The sequence below is a fragment of the Pseudorca crassidens genome, chromosome 21 (genome assembly GCF_039906515.1).
Source record: "Pseudorca crassidens isolate mPseCra1 chromosome 21, mPseCra1.hap1, whole genome shotgun sequence".
Lineage (NCBI taxonomy): Eukaryota > Metazoa > Chordata > Mammalia > Artiodactyla > Delphinidae > Pseudorca > Pseudorca crassidens.
The window spans coordinates 6,598,352-6,620,596 of record NC_090316.1 but is presented as its reverse complement, the minus strand read 5'-3'; the positions used below and the strand labels follow the sequence as shown (position 1 = coordinate 6,620,596).

At 39.5% G+C, this 22,245-nt stretch overlaps 1 protein-coding gene and 1 non-coding gene across 4 annotated transcripts in view; one reads left to right on the top strand and one right to left on the bottom strand.

Annotated features, from left to right (window-relative positions):
• ZMAT4 (zinc finger matrin-type 4) overlaps positions 1-22,245 on the bottom strand; it is a 346,711-nt gene that overhangs the window by 106,325 nt on the left and 218,141 nt on the right. For 2 of the 3 annotated variants that reach the window (XM_067722052.1, XM_067722050.1), the window contains exon 5: positions 7,190-7,417. In XM_067722052.1, the coding sequence (XP_067578153.1) occupies positions 7,190-7,417 (228 nt within the window). The remainder of the gene's footprint in view (positions 1-7,189; positions 7,418-22,245) is intronic. The other variant, XM_067722051.1, reaches the window with a different exon arrangement.
• Positions 18,614-18,732, top strand: LOC137216233 (5S ribosomal RNA). Its single transcript, XR_010939651.1, has one exon. It is a non-coding gene; the product is annotated as a 5S ribosomal RNA (ribosomal RNA).

Here is a 22,245-nt window from a genome sequence, read left to right as displayed (position 1 = left end):
TTTTCATTTCCTCCGAAACAACGAAATAACTCTGCATTTTCTCATCCTAACACTTTTAAAAGAATAAATAATAAATGTCTGCAAAATGAATATTCTATTTTCACTGAGCTCTAAATTCATAATTTATACTCTCCCTGTTTCTACATAAGAAATTGCCTTATATCTGTGTTTTATGCTAGCAAGAAGAAATTGAACTACAAAGAAAACCTCTAAAGCACTTTCTGTCCATTGGAATTTATAATTCTATAATTCAATAACTTCCTTTGCTTTCTACATTGGACTCCATGTTCAGAAAGAGGTGGCCGTTTTTCTTATTAAGCTAAAAGTTGGAAGTAGAGACAGATGTCATCTACTTTCTGGAACAAATATCACTAAACTTGAGTCAGTAACCAGGTTATTCATATTAATAACTATTTAGGCCAATCTCATTTAAAATCCCTTGTTAATCTACAAGAATAATTTCCTTTTTAAAAATTTGATTTGCCACTTGAAGCAAAGGAAGGCCAGAAAGCTAATACGGTTCTGTAGAGTTTCCAATGACTAAATAGTGTGGATACCAAAAAAATACAAAAGGTACAAGGTTTTTTTGTGCTATTAAATTATATACAAATAATAGGTAGAAAGTTATGTGTAGGTCACAGGAATCAAGGTCAATGTATAAAAATTAATTGTATTTTCTATATGTCAGTAAGAAACACATAAAAATGAAATTTCAAAAAATATAATTTAGGGCTTCCCTGCTGGCGCAGTGGTTGAGAGTCTGCCTGCCGATGCAGGGGACACGGGTTTGTGCCCCGGTCCGGGAAGATCCCACATGCCGTGGAGCGGCTGGGCCTGTGAGCCATGGCCACTGAGCCTGTGTGTCCGGAGCCTGTGTTCCGCAAGGGGAGAGGCCACAACAGTGAGAGGCCCGCGTAACGCAAAAAAAAAATATATATATATATATAAAATTATAAAATATATATAAAATATATATAAAAATATAAAATATATATATATAAAATTTATAATAGTGTTAAAGAGCACAAAGTACTCAAGGATACATTCAACTCATAATGTGTAAAATCTTTACATGGAAAACTACGTGACAGTGCTGATAAAACTTAAAGAAAGAAGTAAATAGGGAGATATATGGTGTTCATGGATTGTAAGATTCAATATTGTGAGTCATTTAAATAAATCTCCCCAAATTGATCTATAGATTAAACGAAGTCCCATTCAGTATTCCACCAAACTTTCTACGTAGAGACTGAAAAACTGATTCTAACATTTATATAGAAATGTGAAGGATTTAGAACAGCCAAACAATCTTGAGAGAAAAGAACAAAGCTGGAGAACTTGCACTACCTGATATCAAAAGTTCTCTAATGCTATAAATAAGTACAGTGTGGTGCTGGCATAAAGATAGACAAATAAGTCAATGGAACACAATAGATTGTACAGAAATAGACTCACACACAATCAATAGATGTTCAAAAGAGGCGCCAAGAAAATCCAACGAGGAAAAAAATAATAATTTCAACAAATCTGCTGCAACAACTGGGTAAATATCTAAAATCAAAATGAATGTCAACCCCTTCCTCACACCATACACAAAAATTAATTTGAGATACATCATAATTCTAGATGTAAAAGCTAAAATTATGAAACTTGTAGAAGAAAATATACAAGATTACCTTTGATCATGAGTGTAGGCAAAGACTGTTTAGATGGGACACAAAAAGCAATGATTATGAAAGAAAATAAAGAGAAATTATACTTTGATAATTCAATAGTGTCTGCTTACCAGACATTACTTAAGAAAGTGAAGAGCCAAGTCATAGTGTAGGAGAAAATATTCACAGTGGGTACACCTGACAAAGGATTTGTATTTATAATATATGAAAACCTTCTACCTACTACTCAACAATGAAGTATGGTACTGACACAAAAACAGAAATATAGATCAACGGAACAGGATAGAAAGCCCAGAGATAAACCCAAGCACATATGGTCACCTTATCTTTGATAAAGGAGGCAAGAGTATACAATGGAGAAAAGACAGCCTCTTCAATAAGAGGTGCTGGGAAAACTGGACAGCTACATGTAAAAGAATGAAATTAGAACACTCCTTAACACCATACACAAAAATAAACTCAAAATGGATTAGAGACCTAAATGTAAGGCCAAACACTATAAAACTCTTAGAGGAAAACATAGGCAGAACACTCTATGACATAAATCACAGCAAGATCCTTTTTGATCCATCTCCTAGAGAAATGGAAATAAAAATAAACAAATGGGACCTAATGAAACGTAAAAGCTTTTGCACAGCAAAGGAAACCATCAACAAGACGAAAAGACAGCCCTCAGAATGGGGGAAAATATTTGCAAACGAAGCAACTGACAAAGGATAAATCTCCAAAATTTACAAGCACCCCATGCAGCTCAATATCAAAAAAACAAACAACCCAATCCAAAAATGGGCAGAAGACCTAAATAGACATTTCTCCAGAGAAGATATACAGACTGCCAACAAACACATGAAAGGATGCTCAACATCACTAATCATTAGACAAACGCAAATCAAAGCTACAATGAGGTATCACCTCACACCAGTCAGAATGGCCATCATCAAAAAATCTATAAACAATAGATGCTGGGGAGGGTGTGGAGAAAAAGGAACCCTCTTGCACTGTTGGTGGGAATGTAAACTGATACAGCCACTGTGGAGAACAGTATAGAGGTTCCTTAAAAAACTAAAAATAGAACTACCATATAACCCAGCAATCCCACTACTGGGCATGTACCCTGAGAAAACCATAATTCAAGAAGAGTCATGTACCACAATGTCCACTGCAGCTCTATTTACAATAGCCAGGATATGGAAACAACGTTAAGTGTCCATGAACAGATGAATGGATAAAGAAGATGTGGCACATATATACAATGGAATATTACTCAGCCATAAAAAGAAATGAAATTGAGTTATTTGTAGTGAGGTGGATGGACCTAGAGTCTGTCATACAGAGTGAAGTAAGTCAGAAAGAGAAAAACAAATACCGTATGCTAACACATATATATGGAATCTAAAAAAAAAAAAGAAATCGTTCTGAAAAACCTAGGGGCAGGACAGGAATAAAGATGCTGACGTAGAGAATGGACTTGAGGATACCAGGAAGGGGAAGGGAAAGCTGGGACAAAGTGAGAGAGTGGCATGGATATATATACACTCCCTAATGTAAAATAGATAGCTAGTGGGAAGCAGCCACATAGCACAGGGAGATCAGCTCGGTGCTTTGTGACCACCTAGAGGGGTGGGATAGGGAGGGTGGGAGGGAGATGCAAGAGGGAGGAGATATGGGGATATATGTATACATATAGCTGATTCACTTTGTTATACAGCAGAAACTAACACACCATTGTAAAGCAATTATACTCCAATAAAGATGTTAAAAAAATTAAATAAATAAAGAGGCAGACAACCAGTTTTTTTAAATAGGCAAAAGACAGGAACAGACATTTCACAAAGGAAGATATACAAATGACCAACATTTTAAAGTGTTTGACATAATTAGTCTACATGGAAACACAAATTAAAGCCATAATGAAATACTCTCCTACACCCCCTAGAATGACTAATATTTGAAAGACCGATAAAAACAAACGTTGGTGAGGATATGGGATTCATATATGTTGCTTTAGGGTGTGCAAGATAATACAGCTACTTTGGAAAACGTTTTGGTAGTTTCTTGTTCAGTTAAAAATACACCCAACTTATGACTATGACCCAGCAATTCTACTCTGAGGTATTTAACAAGAGAAGTAAAAACATCTGTCAACAACAACAACAAAAAGAATGTTCATGAAAGCCTTATTCAAAATAGCCCCAAAACTGTCAAGAGGAGAATGGCTAGACATATTGTGGGATTTCTGTCTAGAAGAAAACCACTCCGTGATAAAGAGCAAGGGGCTACTCTGCTTTTTATGCAACAAATGGATACGTTTCAAAAACAGTATGAGGGCTTCCCTGGTGGCGCACTGGTTGAGAGTCTGCCTGCCGATGCAGGGGGTGCGGGTTCGTGCCCCGGTCCGGGAGGATCCCACATGCCGCAGTGCGGCTGGGCCTGTGAGCCGTGGCCACTGGGCCTGCGCGTCCGGAGCCTGTGCTCCGCAACGGGAGAGGCCACAACAGTGAGAGGCCCGCATACCGCCAAAAAAAAAACAACAATATGAGAAGCTAGACACAGAAAAATACATACTTTCTGTGACAATTATATGAAATTTTAAAGCAGGCAAAACTAAATTTTGGTGAAAGAAATAAGAAAATTGGTTCCCTGGAATGGGAAGTTAGGATTGACTGGGATGGGGCCCGTGGGAATGACGTCATGATGGAAAAGTTATGGATCTTGGTAGGAGTGTGGGTTACACTCCGTGAACTATATAACACTTAATATCTCTGCTTTTCACAATATATAAAATATACATCGTCTTTTTAAATTAGAAGAAAAAATCATAAATAATGTCTTGTAAAAATTATTCAATCAGGATCCTTTTGGAAATGAAAAGTATTGCCATGTTAAAAAATGCAGAATTTTAGGTGACTTTTAAATTCTGCTTTCTCTGTTCATTCATTCATTCAGCAATTTTATTGAGTACCTACTCTGTGTCTGTCACTGTTCTAGGTGTTTTTGAACACATCAGTGGGCAAAGCAGACATAGATTCCTGCTTTCAAGTTGCTAACAGTCTATAGGGTGAGTAGGGAGAAATCAGGAAAACCATAATAAACCGGTAAATGATGTAGGGTTTTACTGAGAAGTGCTGGGACTTCCCTGGCGGTCCAGTGGTTAAGACTCCATGCCTCCACTGCAGGGGGCACAGGTTCGATCCCTGGTCAGGGAACTAAGATCCCACGTGCCTCACGGCCAAAAAAATAAAATAAAATAAAAAAATTAAAAACTGAGAAGTGCTAAGAAGGAGAGGAAGCCTGTGACACTGCCATCCTCCAGCTGCTTGACACCAGTTTTTTAAAAGTTATGGATATGCCTGTATTTACTGGTTAGCATTTTTGCCTTTATTAATTGATCGACCATGCACTAGAAGCATTCCAGAAATAGAAGACTGTGTGTGTGTGTGTGTGTGTGTGTGTGTGCGCGTGCGCGCGCGCATGCCCGTGTGTTTTAAAACATGCTAGGTTATCATCATTGCTTGATTCCCTAAACTTTTGCAATATTTAATGCCTGAATACATATACATCAAGATGTCACCTGGGGTGGGTGAAAAGGTCGGTTTCAAGGACGCTGTGTTCGATGCTAATCGTGTTTCATGTGCTACTGAGTCAGAACCACATTGAGTTATCAAGTCCAAGAGCAGCCTTTTTTGTCTTTGGGATAAAAGACAAACCACTCAAATGTTACAGAATCCAGACTCCCAAGTCATTAAGACATGGCTGTACCTAAAAGATGCAGCACCGATAATTCAAAACAGACAAGAAGAATGTGCTCTAGGAATAATTCTTCTACGAGTCATAATATCTGGCACAAAACATAAATAAAGCCCTATTTTTCTCCTTCAGTGCCTGCCATGAAGGAGTCGCGGAGCAGACTTGTTATCTGCCAGGAACAGCGAGACATGGGAGGCCTTCAGCTAAAAAATACTCCTCCTGTATTTTTAACAAGACAGAGACTGTGAACACAAGAAATTCCCCAGCAGACAGCAATAGTACCAACAATTCAAAAGCATTTGCAACATGATTATCCAACATACTGAAATATTAAGCTCCATGTTGTTTCTCTAGAGCTAGAAAACTTCCACAAAAATAGTGTTTTTCCTCTTTGCTCTCATTTGCTGTTTTTAATCATTATCTTGCAAAAATCAGTCTCTCATCAAGCTCCATAGATCTCCTAATGGACCTGCAGTCCTAAATCTATGCTGTATGATAGGCTTTTTCCGTGATAATCTGTTTATTCACCAGCGACAGCTTATCTTTTCCTCTCTTTTGCCTAAACATATATGATTCTGCTTACATGGGATACCTTCTCACCTGCTAAAAGACCACCCACCTTTCTAGTTCCAACTCCAGTCCTTTTCTTTGGGGAAGTCTTCCCCAACCAACATAATCAGAAGTGACCTGTCCCTCCTGTCAGGTCACACAGCAAGATCTTCTGTCCCATTTATTTGGTCTAGAATTATACCAGGTTATTTTCCCTTGGAGGCTCATAGCCTGGTAAGGGTAATAAGAATTGCAGGCTCTACATACCGAACCCAGCTCAAACCCAGGTTGCATTCTCAGAACTGACTTGTAAACTTTGTTATTACAGCTATTATGATGGACGATCTCCTGGCCAACTTCTAAAAGTATATCTAAACCATAAAATATCTGAGGTATAGTAGAGCACCCTTTGCAGAATTATTCTTCTGAGAAAATGCATTTCTACTTCTACACTGCCAACATCAGTTGATCAAAACGGTTTAGGTGATCAAAAAATGTTTAAATGGTTGTTGTTGATGAAATATTTTATTAGGTTCCACAGAATGGTATGTGGCTTCCTCAGGAATCCATAGGATTGATCCTCACCCTATGATTCCAAGTCTCCACTCAGCAACTTCTGTAAAATCTCACATGAACTTAAAATGCTCCATGGTTTCCATCAACCCAGAAAATAGGTTAACAGATGGGGGATGGGAGGAGCCAGGTATTGATTCTATAGTGGTCCACAGCACTGTCTTACCTCAGCTTCCTAGATATGCCCACGAAAAGGCCTTGGGCTTAATTTAATCCATGAAATGGAGCCAATGTGTTGCTTTGTTTTGGCTGAATTCATAAAAGCACAAAAGTTTAAAATTAAGATAACACCATTTGGCCTTTTTTGCATCTGCTCTTGTACTGCTCATGTACAAAAGCATTCATTCCAGAAGGTGTTTAAAGATAAAGCAGAAGGAAAAACTCTGGTTCATGAGTGGGTGGTTTTGATCTGAACATAGTATTGACTACTATGTAGTCAATAAAAATATGGCAATCACAAATACTTTGAAAGAAAGGAGATGGAAAAAATTAGTTTTCTGTTCATTTCCTTTTTTCTTCTATTCCTTTTGGAGGATCCTAGAATTGTCCTTAGTAAGCAAAGCAATAGGAAGAATCATCCCAGTTTATGAAAACACTTTCTCTGAAAGCCCAGTTCTGTGGCAGAAATAAGAAGTTTCTCTTACCTCTTAACTCCCCCGTATCCAGAGTTGTCCCAAGCTGTTCTAACAAAGCAACTCTTGCTGCATTCTTTTTGTGTTTCTTGCCATCATAATGCTGCTGGGCCATCAGAGGATTGTTAAACCAGGCTGCACAGAGCCCACAGTATCTGTCTGAATCTCTTCTTTGATAGGGAGATGAGACCACTGGAGCAGTGTCCACTCTCGGAGGTTTAAGTGAGCTCAGAGGCGCTGCTGGCGAGAAAAACAACCAGAGAGAACCACAAGCCACATTAGTCCCTTCCTGAGTGCACGTGTCCTCAACAGCTGAAGATGAAAGGGTCTCCCGTTCATTCTAGAGCTCAAAAATCCAAGAATTTACTGAGATCAGGAAAAATGATCTTTGCCAGCCTTTGTTTTTGAAGCTGGGCTATAATTAAAAATTCCTAACTTATTGCGTCAAAGTTTGCAATTTGTTATGGTTCCATCTGATAGGTCAGGAAACCATCCTTTAGGAGGAAAGAAAGGTTTTTAAAAATAAAATCTCGGGGCTTCCCTGGTGGCGCAGTGGTTGAGAGTCCGCCTGCCGATGCAGGGTACACGGGTTCGTGTCCCGGTCGGGGAAGATCCCACATGCCACGGAGCGGCTGGGCCCGTGAGCCATGGCCGCTGAGCCTGCGCGTCCGGAGCCTGTGCTCCGCAACGGGAGAGGCCACAACAGTGAGAGGCCCGCATACCACAAAAAAAAAAAAAAAAAAAAAAGATCTCGGAGGTAAGGGAGTGATTTATTAATCAAAGCCAAAACTTGAAGTAAACATTGTACAATCACGACTTGAAAGATTCTGAATGAATGAATTAAACATTTGTGTGCTATAGATGGAAATAACTAGTAAGTAAAGGATTTGTCAAAGTGATAGAAGCTGATCTGTCAGTTGCATGGATGGTACCAACTGATGAAATCGTGCTAATTTTATTGTCAGTCATTTCTGTTTATTGTGAGAGGTTATTTTCAATCCATACCTGCTAAAATTGACATTGAAAATACAATATTTTTTTAAAAGACCAAAAGACAAACACTATAGAGCAGACATTGCTATCTACATGAAAAAGACATACCATCACTATTTTGAGATTGCACAGCCTCAGCTATTAACATATTTCATTGTAAGCTTACAGTTATTTTGGGTCCAGGAAAAAAAAGAGAATCTAACTTGGAAGAGTTTACTAACAGAAAACAAAAATACCTTTTTATGCATTACAACACACAAGTTGCTTTCATCTTTTCAATAACTATGAGTTGGATTATTATCCTGTTTCTCAGATGATGGACTTCAGAGATGCCAAAGTTTTACTGAAGGTAAGGTAACTAGTTATGGTAAAGGCAGGACTCCAAGCAAATCCTTAATTTCCAAAACCAATATTCCTTTCAATACCCCTAAGAACTCTTTTCATACTTCTTAATAAGCCAAGGGATTTTTTTCTAGACCTCAGTTATCTTTGTATTTTATATGGGACATAATTTAATTTTAGAAAAAATTCTGCTCCAAATCTTTTGGAGAAGAAAACAAATTTAAACTCTCACATGGCCCATTAGTCATCATGCAATATAGCAATGCCTTCTGTCTTTTCTTTGCCTCTGTGATGTGGAGTGCAGCTGGCAAGACTATGAAAATTAGGGTTATTCCAAGGAAAAGCTGAGATCTGGGACCTCAATAACAAATTAATGAACCATCTGATCAACTCACTAAGCTTTCAAATCACTTTTATGTGGATTTTATTTTTAGATTGAATAACTGATATACCCACAGCCAACACAATACTCCATGGTGAAAAGCTGAAAGCCTTCCCACTAAAATCTGGAGCAAGACAAGTATGCCCACTCTCACTGCTTCTATTTAATATAGCATTGGAAGTCCTAGACACAGCAATTAGACAAGAAAAAGAAACAGAAGGTATCCAAATTGTAAGGGAAGAGGTAAAACTGTCACTATTTGCAGATGACATGATACTCTATATAGAGAACCCTAAAGTTTCCACCCCAAAACTATTAGAACTAATAAATGAATTCAGCAAGGTTGCAGGATACAAAATTAATATACAGAAATCTGTTGCATTTCTGTACACCAATAATGAAATATCAAAAAGAAAAGTAAAAAAAAATAAATAAAATCACATCAAAAAAATACTTGGGAATAAACTTAACCAAGGAAGTGAAAGACCAATATGCTGAAAACTATAAGACATTAATGAAGGAAGTCAAAGATGATTTAAAGAAATGGAAAGATATCCCATGCTTTTGGCTTAGAAGAATCAATATTATTAAAATGGCCATATTGCTGAAAACAATCTACATATTTAATGCAATCTCTATCAAAATACCCAGGACATTTTTCACTGAACTTGAGCAAATAATCATAAAATTTATATGGAAGCACAAAAGACCCCAATTTGCCAAAGCAATTCTGAGAAAAAAGAACAAAGCTAGAGGTATAACCCTCCCAGACTTCGGACTACACTACAAAGCTACAGTAATCAAAACTGCATGGTATTAGCACAAAAACAGACAAGAAGATCAGTGGAACAGAACAGAGAGACCAGAAGTAAACCCAAACATTTATACGGTCAAGTAATCTATGATGGAGAAGGCAAGAATATACAATGGAGAAAACAGTCTCTTCAGCACGTAGTGTTGGGAAAGCTGAACAGCTACATGTAAAACAATGAAAATTAGAATATTCACTCACACCATATGTAAAAATGCACTCAAAATGGTTTAAAGACCTAAATGTAAGACATGAAACCGAACAACTCCTAGAAGAGAACACAGGTGAAACACTCTTTGACATAAGTTGTAGCAATATTTTCTTGGATCAGTCTCCCAAAGCAGAAGAAATAAAAGCAAAAATAAACAAAGGGTACCTAATTAAAAGTTTTGCACTGCAAAGGAAACCATCAACAAAATGAAAAGACAACCTATGGGATGGGAGAAAATATTTGCAAATGATGCAACCAATAAGGAGTGATTATCTGAAATATACAAACAGCTGATACAACTCAATATCCAAAAAAAAAAAAAGTCCAATCAAAAAACGGGGAGAAGACTTAAATAGATATTTTTCCAGAGAAGACATACAGATGGCCAACAGGCACATGAAAAGATGCTCAACGTCACTGATTATTAGAGAAATGCAAATCAAAACCAGAATGAGGTATCACCTCACACCTGTCAGAATGGCCGTCATCAACAAATGTTGGAGAAAAGGGAAGCTCGTACACTGTTGGTGGAATGTAAATTTGTGTAGCCACTACGGAAAACATATGGAGTTCCTTAAAAAACTAAAAATAGAGCTACTATATATCCAGCAATTCCAGTCTGGTGTATATCCAGAAAAAACAAAAATCACTACATCAAATAGATACATGCACCCCTGTGTTGTTCACAGCAGCATTATTTACAATAGTCAAGACATGAACACAACTCTCTCTCTCTCTCTCTCTCTCTCTCTATATATATATATATACACACACACACATATAAATACACACCCGTGTATATTTTATATATATATATATATATATATATATATATATAAAATGGAATATTACTCAGCCACAGAAAGAATGAAATATTGTCATTGGCAACATGGAGAGACCTATTATACTTAGTGAAGTAAGTCAGACAGAGAACGACAAATACTATATATCACTTATATGTGGAATCTAAAAATAATACAGATGAATGTTTATACAAAACAGAAACTGACTCACAGACATAGAAAACAAACCTGTCATTACCAAAAAGGGGTGGAAGGACAAATTAAGTGTATGGGATCAACAGATACAAATTACTACACATAAAATAGATAAGCAACAGTAATAGATAAGTTACTGTACAGCACAGGGAATTATACCGAATATGTTGTAATAACCTAAAATGGAATATAATCTTCAAAAATACTGAATCGTTATGCTGTACAGCCAAAACTGACACAATATTGTAAATCAACCGTGCCTCAATAAAAAATAAATAACCGATATACAAATAAATAGTTGCTAAATGACATTTTAATTCAGGAAATGAATTGTCACAATATCTAGAAAGCCTTTTCCTACCTACCCAGAGATTTCATCAGATAGGGAAGTTTTTAGCTACTTTGGATGAAACCAAATGGTATTATTTCTATAGGGACTTAGAGAAACAAGAAGTCTCTTAAAAACCTCATTGCCAAATTCAATAATACATCGCCATGTGATGATAAAACTCAAACTGGGGCTGTACCATCCTGGCAGCCACCCAGAATCATTCTGCTATGACTTAGAAATGCTAATAAAAGCTACAAATATGCAGTTGACCTGTAACGTGAAAGGACTTCTATTTACTTTTCTGAAGGAAATTAAATCTTTCTTCCAAAGTTTCCTGCATCCTTACCAATTTCTGAGGATTTATAGCCATCTATTGTTTTTGATAGAAATGGAAAACATGTCAAACATTTGCAGTCTGAATAAATGTTGACTCTTGAAGCATAATTCACTTTTCTCTAAACTGGGCCCTAAAAAACATTTCAGAGTTGATTTCATCAATTGATACCTTATACATCATATTCTGGCAGGAGCAATACACTATAGAATATTCATCAGATAAGAATCTTATCTTGCACATAAGAAAGTAGTTTGATGCTGCATTTGCATGGTAGCTTTTCCTCTTTAATAATCCTACTATCCTGGTGCAGCACCAAAGTTTAATGTTTCCTATGCTTCTGTTTCCAACTGTCTTCACCAACTAAAACCCAGTTTATATTTCCTATAAAGGCAAACAAAGGTAGTAGTATAAAGGGAATGGAAATAGCTTTGAATCAAAATTGAAAATCAAGGTTGGGTTGGACTCTACCACCCCAGAACTGTGCGACCTTCGGCAAATCTCTGATGCTGCTGGTTTCCACAAGGTTATCTTTATACATTTCAGAGAGTACAAATTATGCATCTCATTCTGGAAACTTTACTTTCAAACAGGAAACCATTACTCTGATTCATTGAATATAGCATCCAAATCCTCACTTCGGCTTTTGACAGGGTACCAACGATCCCAGTGTGCCTGGGACCAAGAGGGTTCCCAGGACATGAGATTTTCAGTGTTAAAACAGGCAAAGTTGTGGGCAAACTGGGATGAGTTGGTCACCCTGACCTCTGGGATCAGACCTGATTTAACATCCCACTGGAGAAAAGAATTAGGAAAAAGTTTGGAAGTAACTGTTCAGGAGACCAGAGCAGGTTCTCTTTCAACCAAGCAGACAGGATCCACTGATAGATCTCAAAGGTTTACTTGTTAGGTCACCAAGTGGGTGTCCTTTGCCAGAGAAGGGGGTACCACAGCCTCCAGGAAATGGTGTTCTCACTTGCCTGTCTGCCTTCCAGTCCACAGTCACAGGGCCCCCTTCAACTCTCACACCTCCACAAGTGAGACTTTCAATAACACCTTCTATCTCCTACACTTTCTCTCTCTCTCTCTCTCTCTCCCCTTTCTTCTTTGTTCCTCCTTTTCTCTCCCCCTCTTTCATACATTCTTACAAAGGATCTGGGGGCTTTCAAAATAATCCCATAAATGGACTCAGTTTAAAATGAGTGGTTCTCTACTAATTCAAAAAGATACATGTATCCCAATGTTCATAGCAGCATTATTTACAGTTGGCAAGATATGGAAGCAACTTAAGTGTCCATCAACAGATGAACAGATAAAGAAGTTGTGGTATACATACATATATACATGTATATATGTGTGTGTGTGTGCGTATATATATATTATATATATATATACGCACACACACACACAGTGGAATACTACTCAGCCATCAAAAAAGAACAGAATTTTGTCATTTGCAGCAACACGGATAGACTTGGAGGGCATTATACTAAGTGAAATAAGTCAGACAGAGAAAGACAAATACCGTATGATATCATTTATATGTGGAGTCTAAAAAATAAAACAAACTAGTGAATATAACAAAAAAGAAGCAGACTCACAGATATAGAGAGCAAACTAGTGGTTCCCAGTGGGGAGGGGGGAGGTGCAATATGGGGGGGAGGGTGTGGGAGTTACAAACTATTGGATGTAAGAAAGGCTCAAGCATGTATTATACAACACGGGGAAAACAGCCAATATTTTGTAATAACTAAATGGAAACTAACCTCTAAAAATAATAAAAGTCCATAATACATTAAAAAAAAAAGCATGTGTTTTTCTCACCTAAGGGTTCTTATCTACATTACTAATTCTTCCAAGTTTTGTGATATCATGCAGTTTATTCTATTTCATCTGTTCCATGTATTTTTTAAAATTTGAGTTGCCCTCAAATTCAGTTTGACCAATGGGGCAGCTTGAAGCTCAGGGAGATAAATCAACCAGCGTAGGGCCCCTAATTAATAAACAGCAAAGGAAATAGCAAAGACCAGACCTTCTGACTTGAGGCCCAGCACCATATTTCAATGTCAGCCAGTTCCCAGTGATGCCAAGGGAGCAACAGGCCAAATAAACAAGCAAATTAACCACAGAGTCAGGACACACTTCCTGGGTTTCAGCATCTGTTCTCAGTAGGGATTCTTTGGAAATATGTATGTTCTCTAAAATAATTTTTCTGATTTCCAGTCCCTATGATCCACTGCCTTTCTTTTTTTTCTTCCTATCCTAAATCATATCAAAGACAGGAGGGGGCTTCCCTGGTGGTGCAGTGGTTGAGAGTCCGCCTGCCGATGCAGGGGACGCGGGTTCGTGCCCTGGTCCGGGAAGATCCCACATGCCGCGGAGCGGCTGGGCCCGTGAGCCATGGCCGCTGAGCCTGCGCGTCCGGAGCCTGTGCTCCACAATGGGAGAGGCCACAATGGTGAGAGGCCCGTGTACCGCAAAATAAATAAATAAAGAAAGAAAGACAGGAGGAATTTTTCGGCAAGTATCACTGTTTTTTTGCAAATGCAGTTGACACTTCAATGTGACTGGACCATTTAGTGCCCGGCTGAGGAGTGGCTGTCACTACACATCGACAGCTCAGCCTCCAAACAGTCCAGCCTCTTCTGCAGGTAGATGCCTCAACTCCACGCAAACTGTGCAAAGTTAGAGCTCAAAATGTAGACTTCCTCTGTACTTCTCACAGAGGAGAGTGCCTCTTGTGTAGATGATAAACGCTCAATGAACATGTGATGAATAAATGAAGAAAAGAACTAGTACATTTCAGCTAATATCAACTCAGGGGATTTTCATGTTTTAATACATGGCTTGTGATAGCTAAATTTAAAATCTTTGATGGTTTCATTAAACTTACTTCATAGGATTAAAAACAAGTTAGATGAAGTGGGGATGAATTAAATAAACTGTGGGTCGCTATAGTCTGAGATTTAGTGACCTGGAGAAACATTCAGGATATAATATAAATTAAAAGATGGAGGTTACATGTGGGATGTAAACCAAATTACTTATTAAATTATACACATAGACATATAAAACTATATATAAAGTCTAGAAGGCTATAAATAAAAATCTTAGCACTGGTTATTTTTAAGTTGTGGATGATGAGTGATGTGGTTTATACTCATACAACCCTTGATGCAGGGGAAAAACATTTCTATTTTTCATCTTACATACAGGTCACATTTCATGCAAACTTCTTTTAGTGCAAAGTCTAGAAAACACTGCTTAAGGGACTTTTGGTGCCACAACGAGGTCTCAGATTAAATCTCACAAGATTTTCTTTGCACTAATTTATTTATTAATTTATTTTTGATGGGGGTGGGATAGGTTGAGAGAAAGCGAACTCAGTCAGAATATCATATAAAAGCTCCAGCTTCTCCTATTTCTCCAAAAGATATGGGGCAACTCCTTTCCCACCACAGCCGACCCTGAAGTGGCTCTGATGATTTAGATAAAAGGAAGTATCTCTCTTCCTTCTCATCTGATATGTTTGGAAGTGAATACTGCTACCTGAAGCTGCAAGATAGAAAAATCCAGGTGCTATTTCTTCGATGACAGGAAGGAAATTAAAGAACACTATCAAATATCCCAAGTTCCAAAGTATGTACCATTAAACACTTCCTGAGAATAAACAAAGATGAGGGTGACTTACCAGAACCATCGTTCCAATTCAATTTTGTAACAACAGTCTAAGTATAATCAGCCTATTAGTGAGAATTGCTTCCTCACCCACACTGCATTCATAGATCATCAGTCTTCATTAATATCCTATTCATAGATTATTGATTTTCATTAATGTAGAATAATTCCCTCTGGTTCAGTCACTGATTAGGTTCTAAATATCTTAAGGACGCCTGTTTTCTGCAGAATCTTAATCTTTGAGAATAAGCCATTAAATAGAACTTCGGAGGAGATAAAAGTCCTTTTATAACTTTCTCATGTTGTTTGACAAAAGAATTCTAAGGCTGTGGTACTCCACATTCTTTTACGCATTGGAAACAGAAGGACAGAATGTAAGTTTCAGGAGGATAGAATCTTTATCTATTTCGTCCGCTGACATATCCCAGGTGCCCAGAACCAGTGCGTGTTAAATCAAGCCTTGTGGAATAAGGGGACTCGTTTTTTCCCCATCAAGCTATCTGTGTAAGAGAAGGAATCATGGTTTTACCTTAGGACATTCTGCTAAGATGATGTGATAGCATCCTCTCTGTCCAGACTGATCTTAAAAAGCCCTGCTGCGTTGTGGGTACAATACACTCATGGCATTCGGTTTTCAAACACTATTCAGTTAAGGTGTTTTATTCCCTCTGAGTTCAGTCTCAAAATCTACGGTTATCGCCTCTGTTCTCAAACTCTGTGCAGAGGTGCCCTGGATGGTGCAGTGAACACACAGGAGAGCCCATACGATCTTTTAAAATCCTGAGAAAGCATCGTGAATCCATCAGACCCTGTGGGAACCACTATCTCCAGGTAATTCACAGTTTCAGCATGAGATGCTACAGTCCTTTCAGTGAGCTCATATTCCCTTGAAGCTGGACTTCCAGAGGCTGCTGTGTACCTCCAATCCATCCAACCAATCAATGAGGAACAGGAAATGAGGTTGACAAAGTCCAGTCTAATTCAAAGATTTGAGAAGTTACCCAGTGCCCAACAGGCAAACGCATCCATTAGTCAGCGTGGTTATTTAAGGATAAAGTACAAAATTAAGACTTCTTTCAATGCACGTGCATTATTTTTGCACACGGCTGCTAAGTCATTAGGACATAAATACTCATTAAGTTGTTTGGACACAAAGAGTTATGACATCCTACTGTATACTTTGCTTATTGCTTGAGCAAGTATTAATGACCTGCTAACTGGGCACTGCTCGAAGTGCCTTTCCTCACAAATCTCAGCTGAGAGGCAGAAAGTCAGCTTCTGGGGGAGAGACTCGACTCACTGCCACCCCCATGCCTGCCCCCAGCAGGTGTCATCCTTAGAGTGGTGAGCAGGACAGCATCACCCAGACCACAGCCAGTATTGCTAGAGGACGAGGGAGGGCCGATGAGCTGAACCCTGGGAACGGATACTAACTCCTGCTCTTTTCATTCTGCCATCGTTCTCCGGCATCACCTGATCCATACGCCATGCTAAGGGATGGGAACGATTTACTTATCCAGTGGCATCAGCTATTCAATCAGGGAGCCAGCTTCCTGGATCGTTTCTTATAGCCTATGAATATTTACAGAGGATTCAAAGATGAGAAAAGTGATCAGTGCCAGAAACACAGCGGAGATAAAGTGCAAGCTAAGTCTGGAGGAAGATAGAGAAAGAGGGTGGCCTTTTGGCCTGGGCTGGAGGGAAGCTGAAACTTTAGAAGTAATTTTAGGGAAGTTAGCGCTGATACTGTCCCCTGAGTAGAACACATGCATCTACACTTTTCTTCTTTACCCTTAGGCAGCATCCCTCGTGGCCCCAAAGCCACCTCCTAGCTTCTCCACCCAGCCTCAGCTTTGAGTTACCTTAAGCCCACATCCCTAAAGGTAACATTGACCTCGATAACCCAGAGTTTGCAAGTTATGAAAATTGCCTCTACTTTGTATTTAAAACTATGAATATTAGCTCTGCATATATCTTGCATGTATCTATTTGGTTAATCCAAATAATCTAGAAATAAAGTACTTTGTATTAACTCCCACTTAGAAACTGCTAAGTCTTAAGATTTGGTGCTCTTGGTAGTCAGCTCTATAAACCTGAAAGCAACCCAAGAACTTCCAGAGGTCAGACTGTGAAACATGGGGTTACCTGGCCCCATCATGCACGCTGCCCCCTAATACCTGGATCAAGAGAATCCAGAATATTAAAAGCTAAAGCAAGAAGGTTCTCCAGCCCCAAAGAGTTTAAGGACCACGGGCTTACACCACTGCTTCTGATCTTGAGCAGTGAGGTTGCTGGGTAGAGGACGATCGTACATAAGGAAGAGGTTTTAGGCTAGATAAGACTTCGAAGATAAACGCTAGAAAATCACTAGGCAATCCAGTTCCTGTGGAAACAGAAGGCTACTCAGAGCCCGAATTGTTTAGACGTAGCATCCATAATCATTCCTTTAACTATGGTTTTGACCATAAGCTGCACAGTGCATTGCCAGGCAGACACGCCAAAAGGGAGTGCGTAAAGAGAGAATACAAGAGCTCTCAGCTGAAGAATTTTTAGGACAAGAGTGCCATTGACAGCCAAGGAGTGTGAAGCCTCTTAAAACGTGTTACTCTGAGCGTGCTCCAAGGACCAAGGACATCAACATCGCCTGGCAGTTTGCTGGAGATGCAAATCTCAGGTCCAGTCCCGGACCACTGGATGAGAACCTACATTTATGAGAGCTTCAGATGACTCACAGGCAAATTAAATTTGGAAAGCACTGAATTAGGATTCAGTGGTTCCCATCCCTGGCTAAGGGTTAGAATCACCTGGGAGGAGTTGAATACTTATGGACTCCAGGCCACAACCCAGAGCAATTAAATCAGGATCCCCCGGCTCAGGGCTCAGCATCCGTAGCATCCGTAGCACTTTTGCAAGGTGCTTCTAGTGTGCGGCCGGGGCTGGGAACCGTAGGACTGACGGAGCACCATCTGGCTTGGACCCCACATTCACCTTGACCTTACCAAGCATCTGTGATTCCCTGTCTCATCCATTCGACTATAACTGGCACCGTCTTCCCCATGAGACGTACAGCACCACTCCGGCCCTCTTGGAATGGAAACATCTTTAATTTCAAGTGGCATCTTGTATAATGACGCGTAAAATTTAGAACTTGGGCCTAGGCAGAGTCTTGCCAGGTTAGCACGAGGTCTCCCAGAGCACGTTTCCAACCCCCTCCTGTCAGAAGGAAGGTGTAACAGGCTCTAGACACCTTTCTGGCTGGTTTCCAGCAGATGTTCATTTTTAAATAAACACTTCCTTTTTCCCTCCTTATTCCAATTGACAGCTTTCTTATTTAATAAATACTAAAATTGTTTTAGGCCTATGGCCATACCGCCCTGAATGCGCCCGATCTCTTCTGATCTCGGAAGCTAAGCAGGGTCGGGCCTGGTTAGTACTTGGATGGGAGACCACCCAGGAATACCGGCTGCAGTAGGCTTTAAAAAAATAAAAAGTAAAAATAAATTTATAGAACTATTTTACTACGTTGCATTCATTCTACAGAAGTTTTCTTTAAAAAAACAAATCAAAAGAGACAATGGGAATAAAAAAAATAACATGGTTTTTAAATGAAATCCAACCACAACTCAGGGTGGGGTTTCTAATTAGACAATAAAATGGGGCTAATTGTTCAACCTCATATCGTTGCTATGAGGAGTGGTAATGAAATGTTCGGGTAGCTTGTTTTAAGTGTCTGGTCACCAAAGTACACGGCACACGTTGTAGAATGAGAGCCAGAGAGATGGCTCATGGAAGAACGGTGCATCAGTAATGGTTAAAGGATGTGGAATGGCTGAACCAGAAGAAAGGAGGCTGCAGACTTATAAATCTTGAGACTCATAGAGGACTATGGCATCTGGACCAACGGCCAGCTGTTTTCCAAAGCTGCTCAAAGAGGGAAACAGAGTGAATCTGGAACAGTAGGCCTTTGGAAGACAGGTAGCTTAAGGACTTCATGCCTGATGTGAAGCAGGCTTCCTGGCCCTGGGATGGGGACCTGAGGGAGGTTTACAGAATGTGAGCATTATTAATACCCAGTGGTGGAGGGGAAGAGTGTTTAAATCACACCAGATACTGGGACTTAGAATGAAATGGAACCTTACTGGAAACAGATAGATAAGATGCTAAGTCCAGATTCTGTGAATTTCTAGGTATAACTAGTCTCTGGATGAAACATAACATTTTTTTCCAAAAAGCAAAATTCTTGAATATTAAATCATCAGGGTTAAACAGATATACGGACATCTTTCTTTCTGAATTATTTTGACTAAAACTCCCCTCCCCTTGGTATTAAGAAAGATCAAGGAAACCATTGCCAGAGTTAGTTTTCACCTCCCTTGCCCACCAGCATTCTTGATCTATTAGTTCCACTATCTGAAAATGAAAATTCAAGTATTAATATTTCATCCGCTCTATTGACTGAAAAGCAAAATGAAGATGCCATGATTAGCACTTTGCACTAATCGAGATGTAATTACAGTGAGAATTCGTGAGGAGGCCTTTAACCCCAGACTCCTGCTGCCCGGGTAACTGATTCCAGCAGGTGGGACAGAGTGGCCATCATGCCTTCCAGTGACCAAGGGCTCCTGGCTTCCAAAGACCTTTGTATCTTTCGGTTTTGAGGGCTGCACTTGGAAGTCCCAGGTGGTGTCTTTAGCCAGTTTCGCTAATTATAAGAGCGGCTGCAACTCCTGCCCTCTCACAGTCGACAACATCCTCTGGAAAACCTAGATGGATTTTCCATTAAAGCCATAAACTAGTGTGTGCCCATGAGGCAAGTGAAGAGAGTCACTTAGCAGGAAATCCTACACAGGAGAAGCAGCTTCTCTGAAGGCTGAGCGTACAGTAAGGAAGCATGAAAGGTCATCTACCTGTTTTCGGACAGGGAAACTTGCTTGGTGTCTGGATCACATGACAATTTATAATGCAGGATAACCCCTGGAGAAACTGTCTATTTTCCTGTAGACTCACTTCATGAAAAGGAAAGGTGCTTTTCTTTCACATTCCAACATGAGAGCCTTGGAGTTGCGGTTTTCGTCACCTCCACGAGAGGAGGAACCCATGCATTTGTTCCCGCCTGGCTGAGAGGCAAAGGGATCTAAGTGTCAGAGGTGTGTGACTGATGTCAGGAAAGGGATTGCTTGGGACTAGGAAAAAAGAGGATGGTACGTATGGATAGAGACCTCTGTGTCCAAGGTGGCAGGACGTCCTGGGAATGTCTACAATGGGACCACGGCCTTCTCTTTGAAAGCCTAGCTTGGCACGGAGGGGTTGAAACCACCGAGGAAAGTCACTGACCTGGAGGAATACGCCAGTCTGCACAGGCAGAGAGGAAAGTGAGGCTCACTTCTGAGGAAGTCCTGGGTCTTCACCTTGAACCTGTGGAAGCTGTGGAAGCCCAGCACCCAGCAGCCTCCTGGGTGATCAGAAAGTAGGCAGAGCCCACAGGCTGAGAGACCACTTTGGGGGTACCCACATGCTTCTAGGCCCCTGTGTGGCCCTGAAGACGGAGAGGGTATCCCAAAGAATGAACAAGACTGGCCTTCTCACCAAGCTTCAAGGCTAGAGGACAGAAGTCTTGTAAATTGATTTTTTAAATATAAAGACATTTAATATTTGTGGCACTCAAGTATTATCCAGTAATTCACACTTACTGCATCTGATGATGGAAAAAACTGAACTGAGTGTTAAGCAAGACTTTTAAGCCTGATGTTTAAAATATATAGATGTTTCAGAGGATGAGAATAGAGTCTGGGACATTTACTACCAATTATTTTAGGTGGAATGCTTACTTTACAAGTGCCTTCTCGATTTCATAAGCTAGACAGTTTTAGGGTTCTTGCCTTTAGTCAATAATTTAAGAATTGTTGCCAGAAAATCTGTCACTCACAGGTTTCTGAATCATAATGCATGCTGTGTGGACGCCAAGTCCTGGCCATGCCTCTTATTGACAGTTGCAGAATAAGCACAGGAAATTGATTGTTTTATTGGTCTACTATATTCCTTCCTAAAAATGTGTCAAAGAACACTTTCTGGAATAAAGGCATAACTGCATCATAAAGGCTGCCGAAATCATCAACTATCTTATACTGCTGTTGGATCACCCAGAGGAGAAAAGTGAGCTTGTGGTATTTTAAAAGATTTGTGAAAATCAGCTGGGAGGTGGCCTCATTGTTGAAATCTTTAATTCTACACAATCACTGATGCATTGTTTTACTGGTCATCAAATATAAGATAAAAAGACAGTAGCCTTGATCTAATCATTGTTCCAAGCCTCTTATGATCCACTCTACAAAAGCATGACCCAAAGAATCTGGCTTACCTCTCATGCTAATTCATTTAAAACCTGATTCCCTATAGGGTAGTCAGCGGCCTGACTTGTGTGTTTTCTCTTGACAGTGTGACACCAGGGAAAGATCACTGCAAGAGAAGTGAAGCCTCTTTGCCATCAACCAGTTTCATCACTTTGGGCAAATAATGTCATCTCTCTGGACTACAGTGTCCTCATCGGGAAATTGAGGTGGCTGATACAATAATTGCTAAGAGCCTTCCAGCTCTGCAGCTCTATGAATCTATGACTTGTTGCATTTATAAGCATCAGAAATGCCAAGGTCATCATCAGAACAAGTGCACTGATCTGAGGACAATGCCTTAGAACAAGCCAGCTTTCCTAATTTAAAAGAAAACACACCACTACGAAGATCTGCCTGTTTGACAAACTATTGTTTGCATCTATTAAAAGCTAGACAGGTTATGCCAGGCACACCAAATAACCTGAGTCGGATGATAGAACTGCTGTGGTGGAGAAAATCTTCAATGCAAATATGAGGCACTGATTGGATCTGAAATGCATATATTATTCAAAACGTGAATTTATTTAAGTTTCAAACAGATCCAGAATACCCTTTTCTTTATTCATTCAACAGAGAACTCAAATAAGCAATTGGGTATC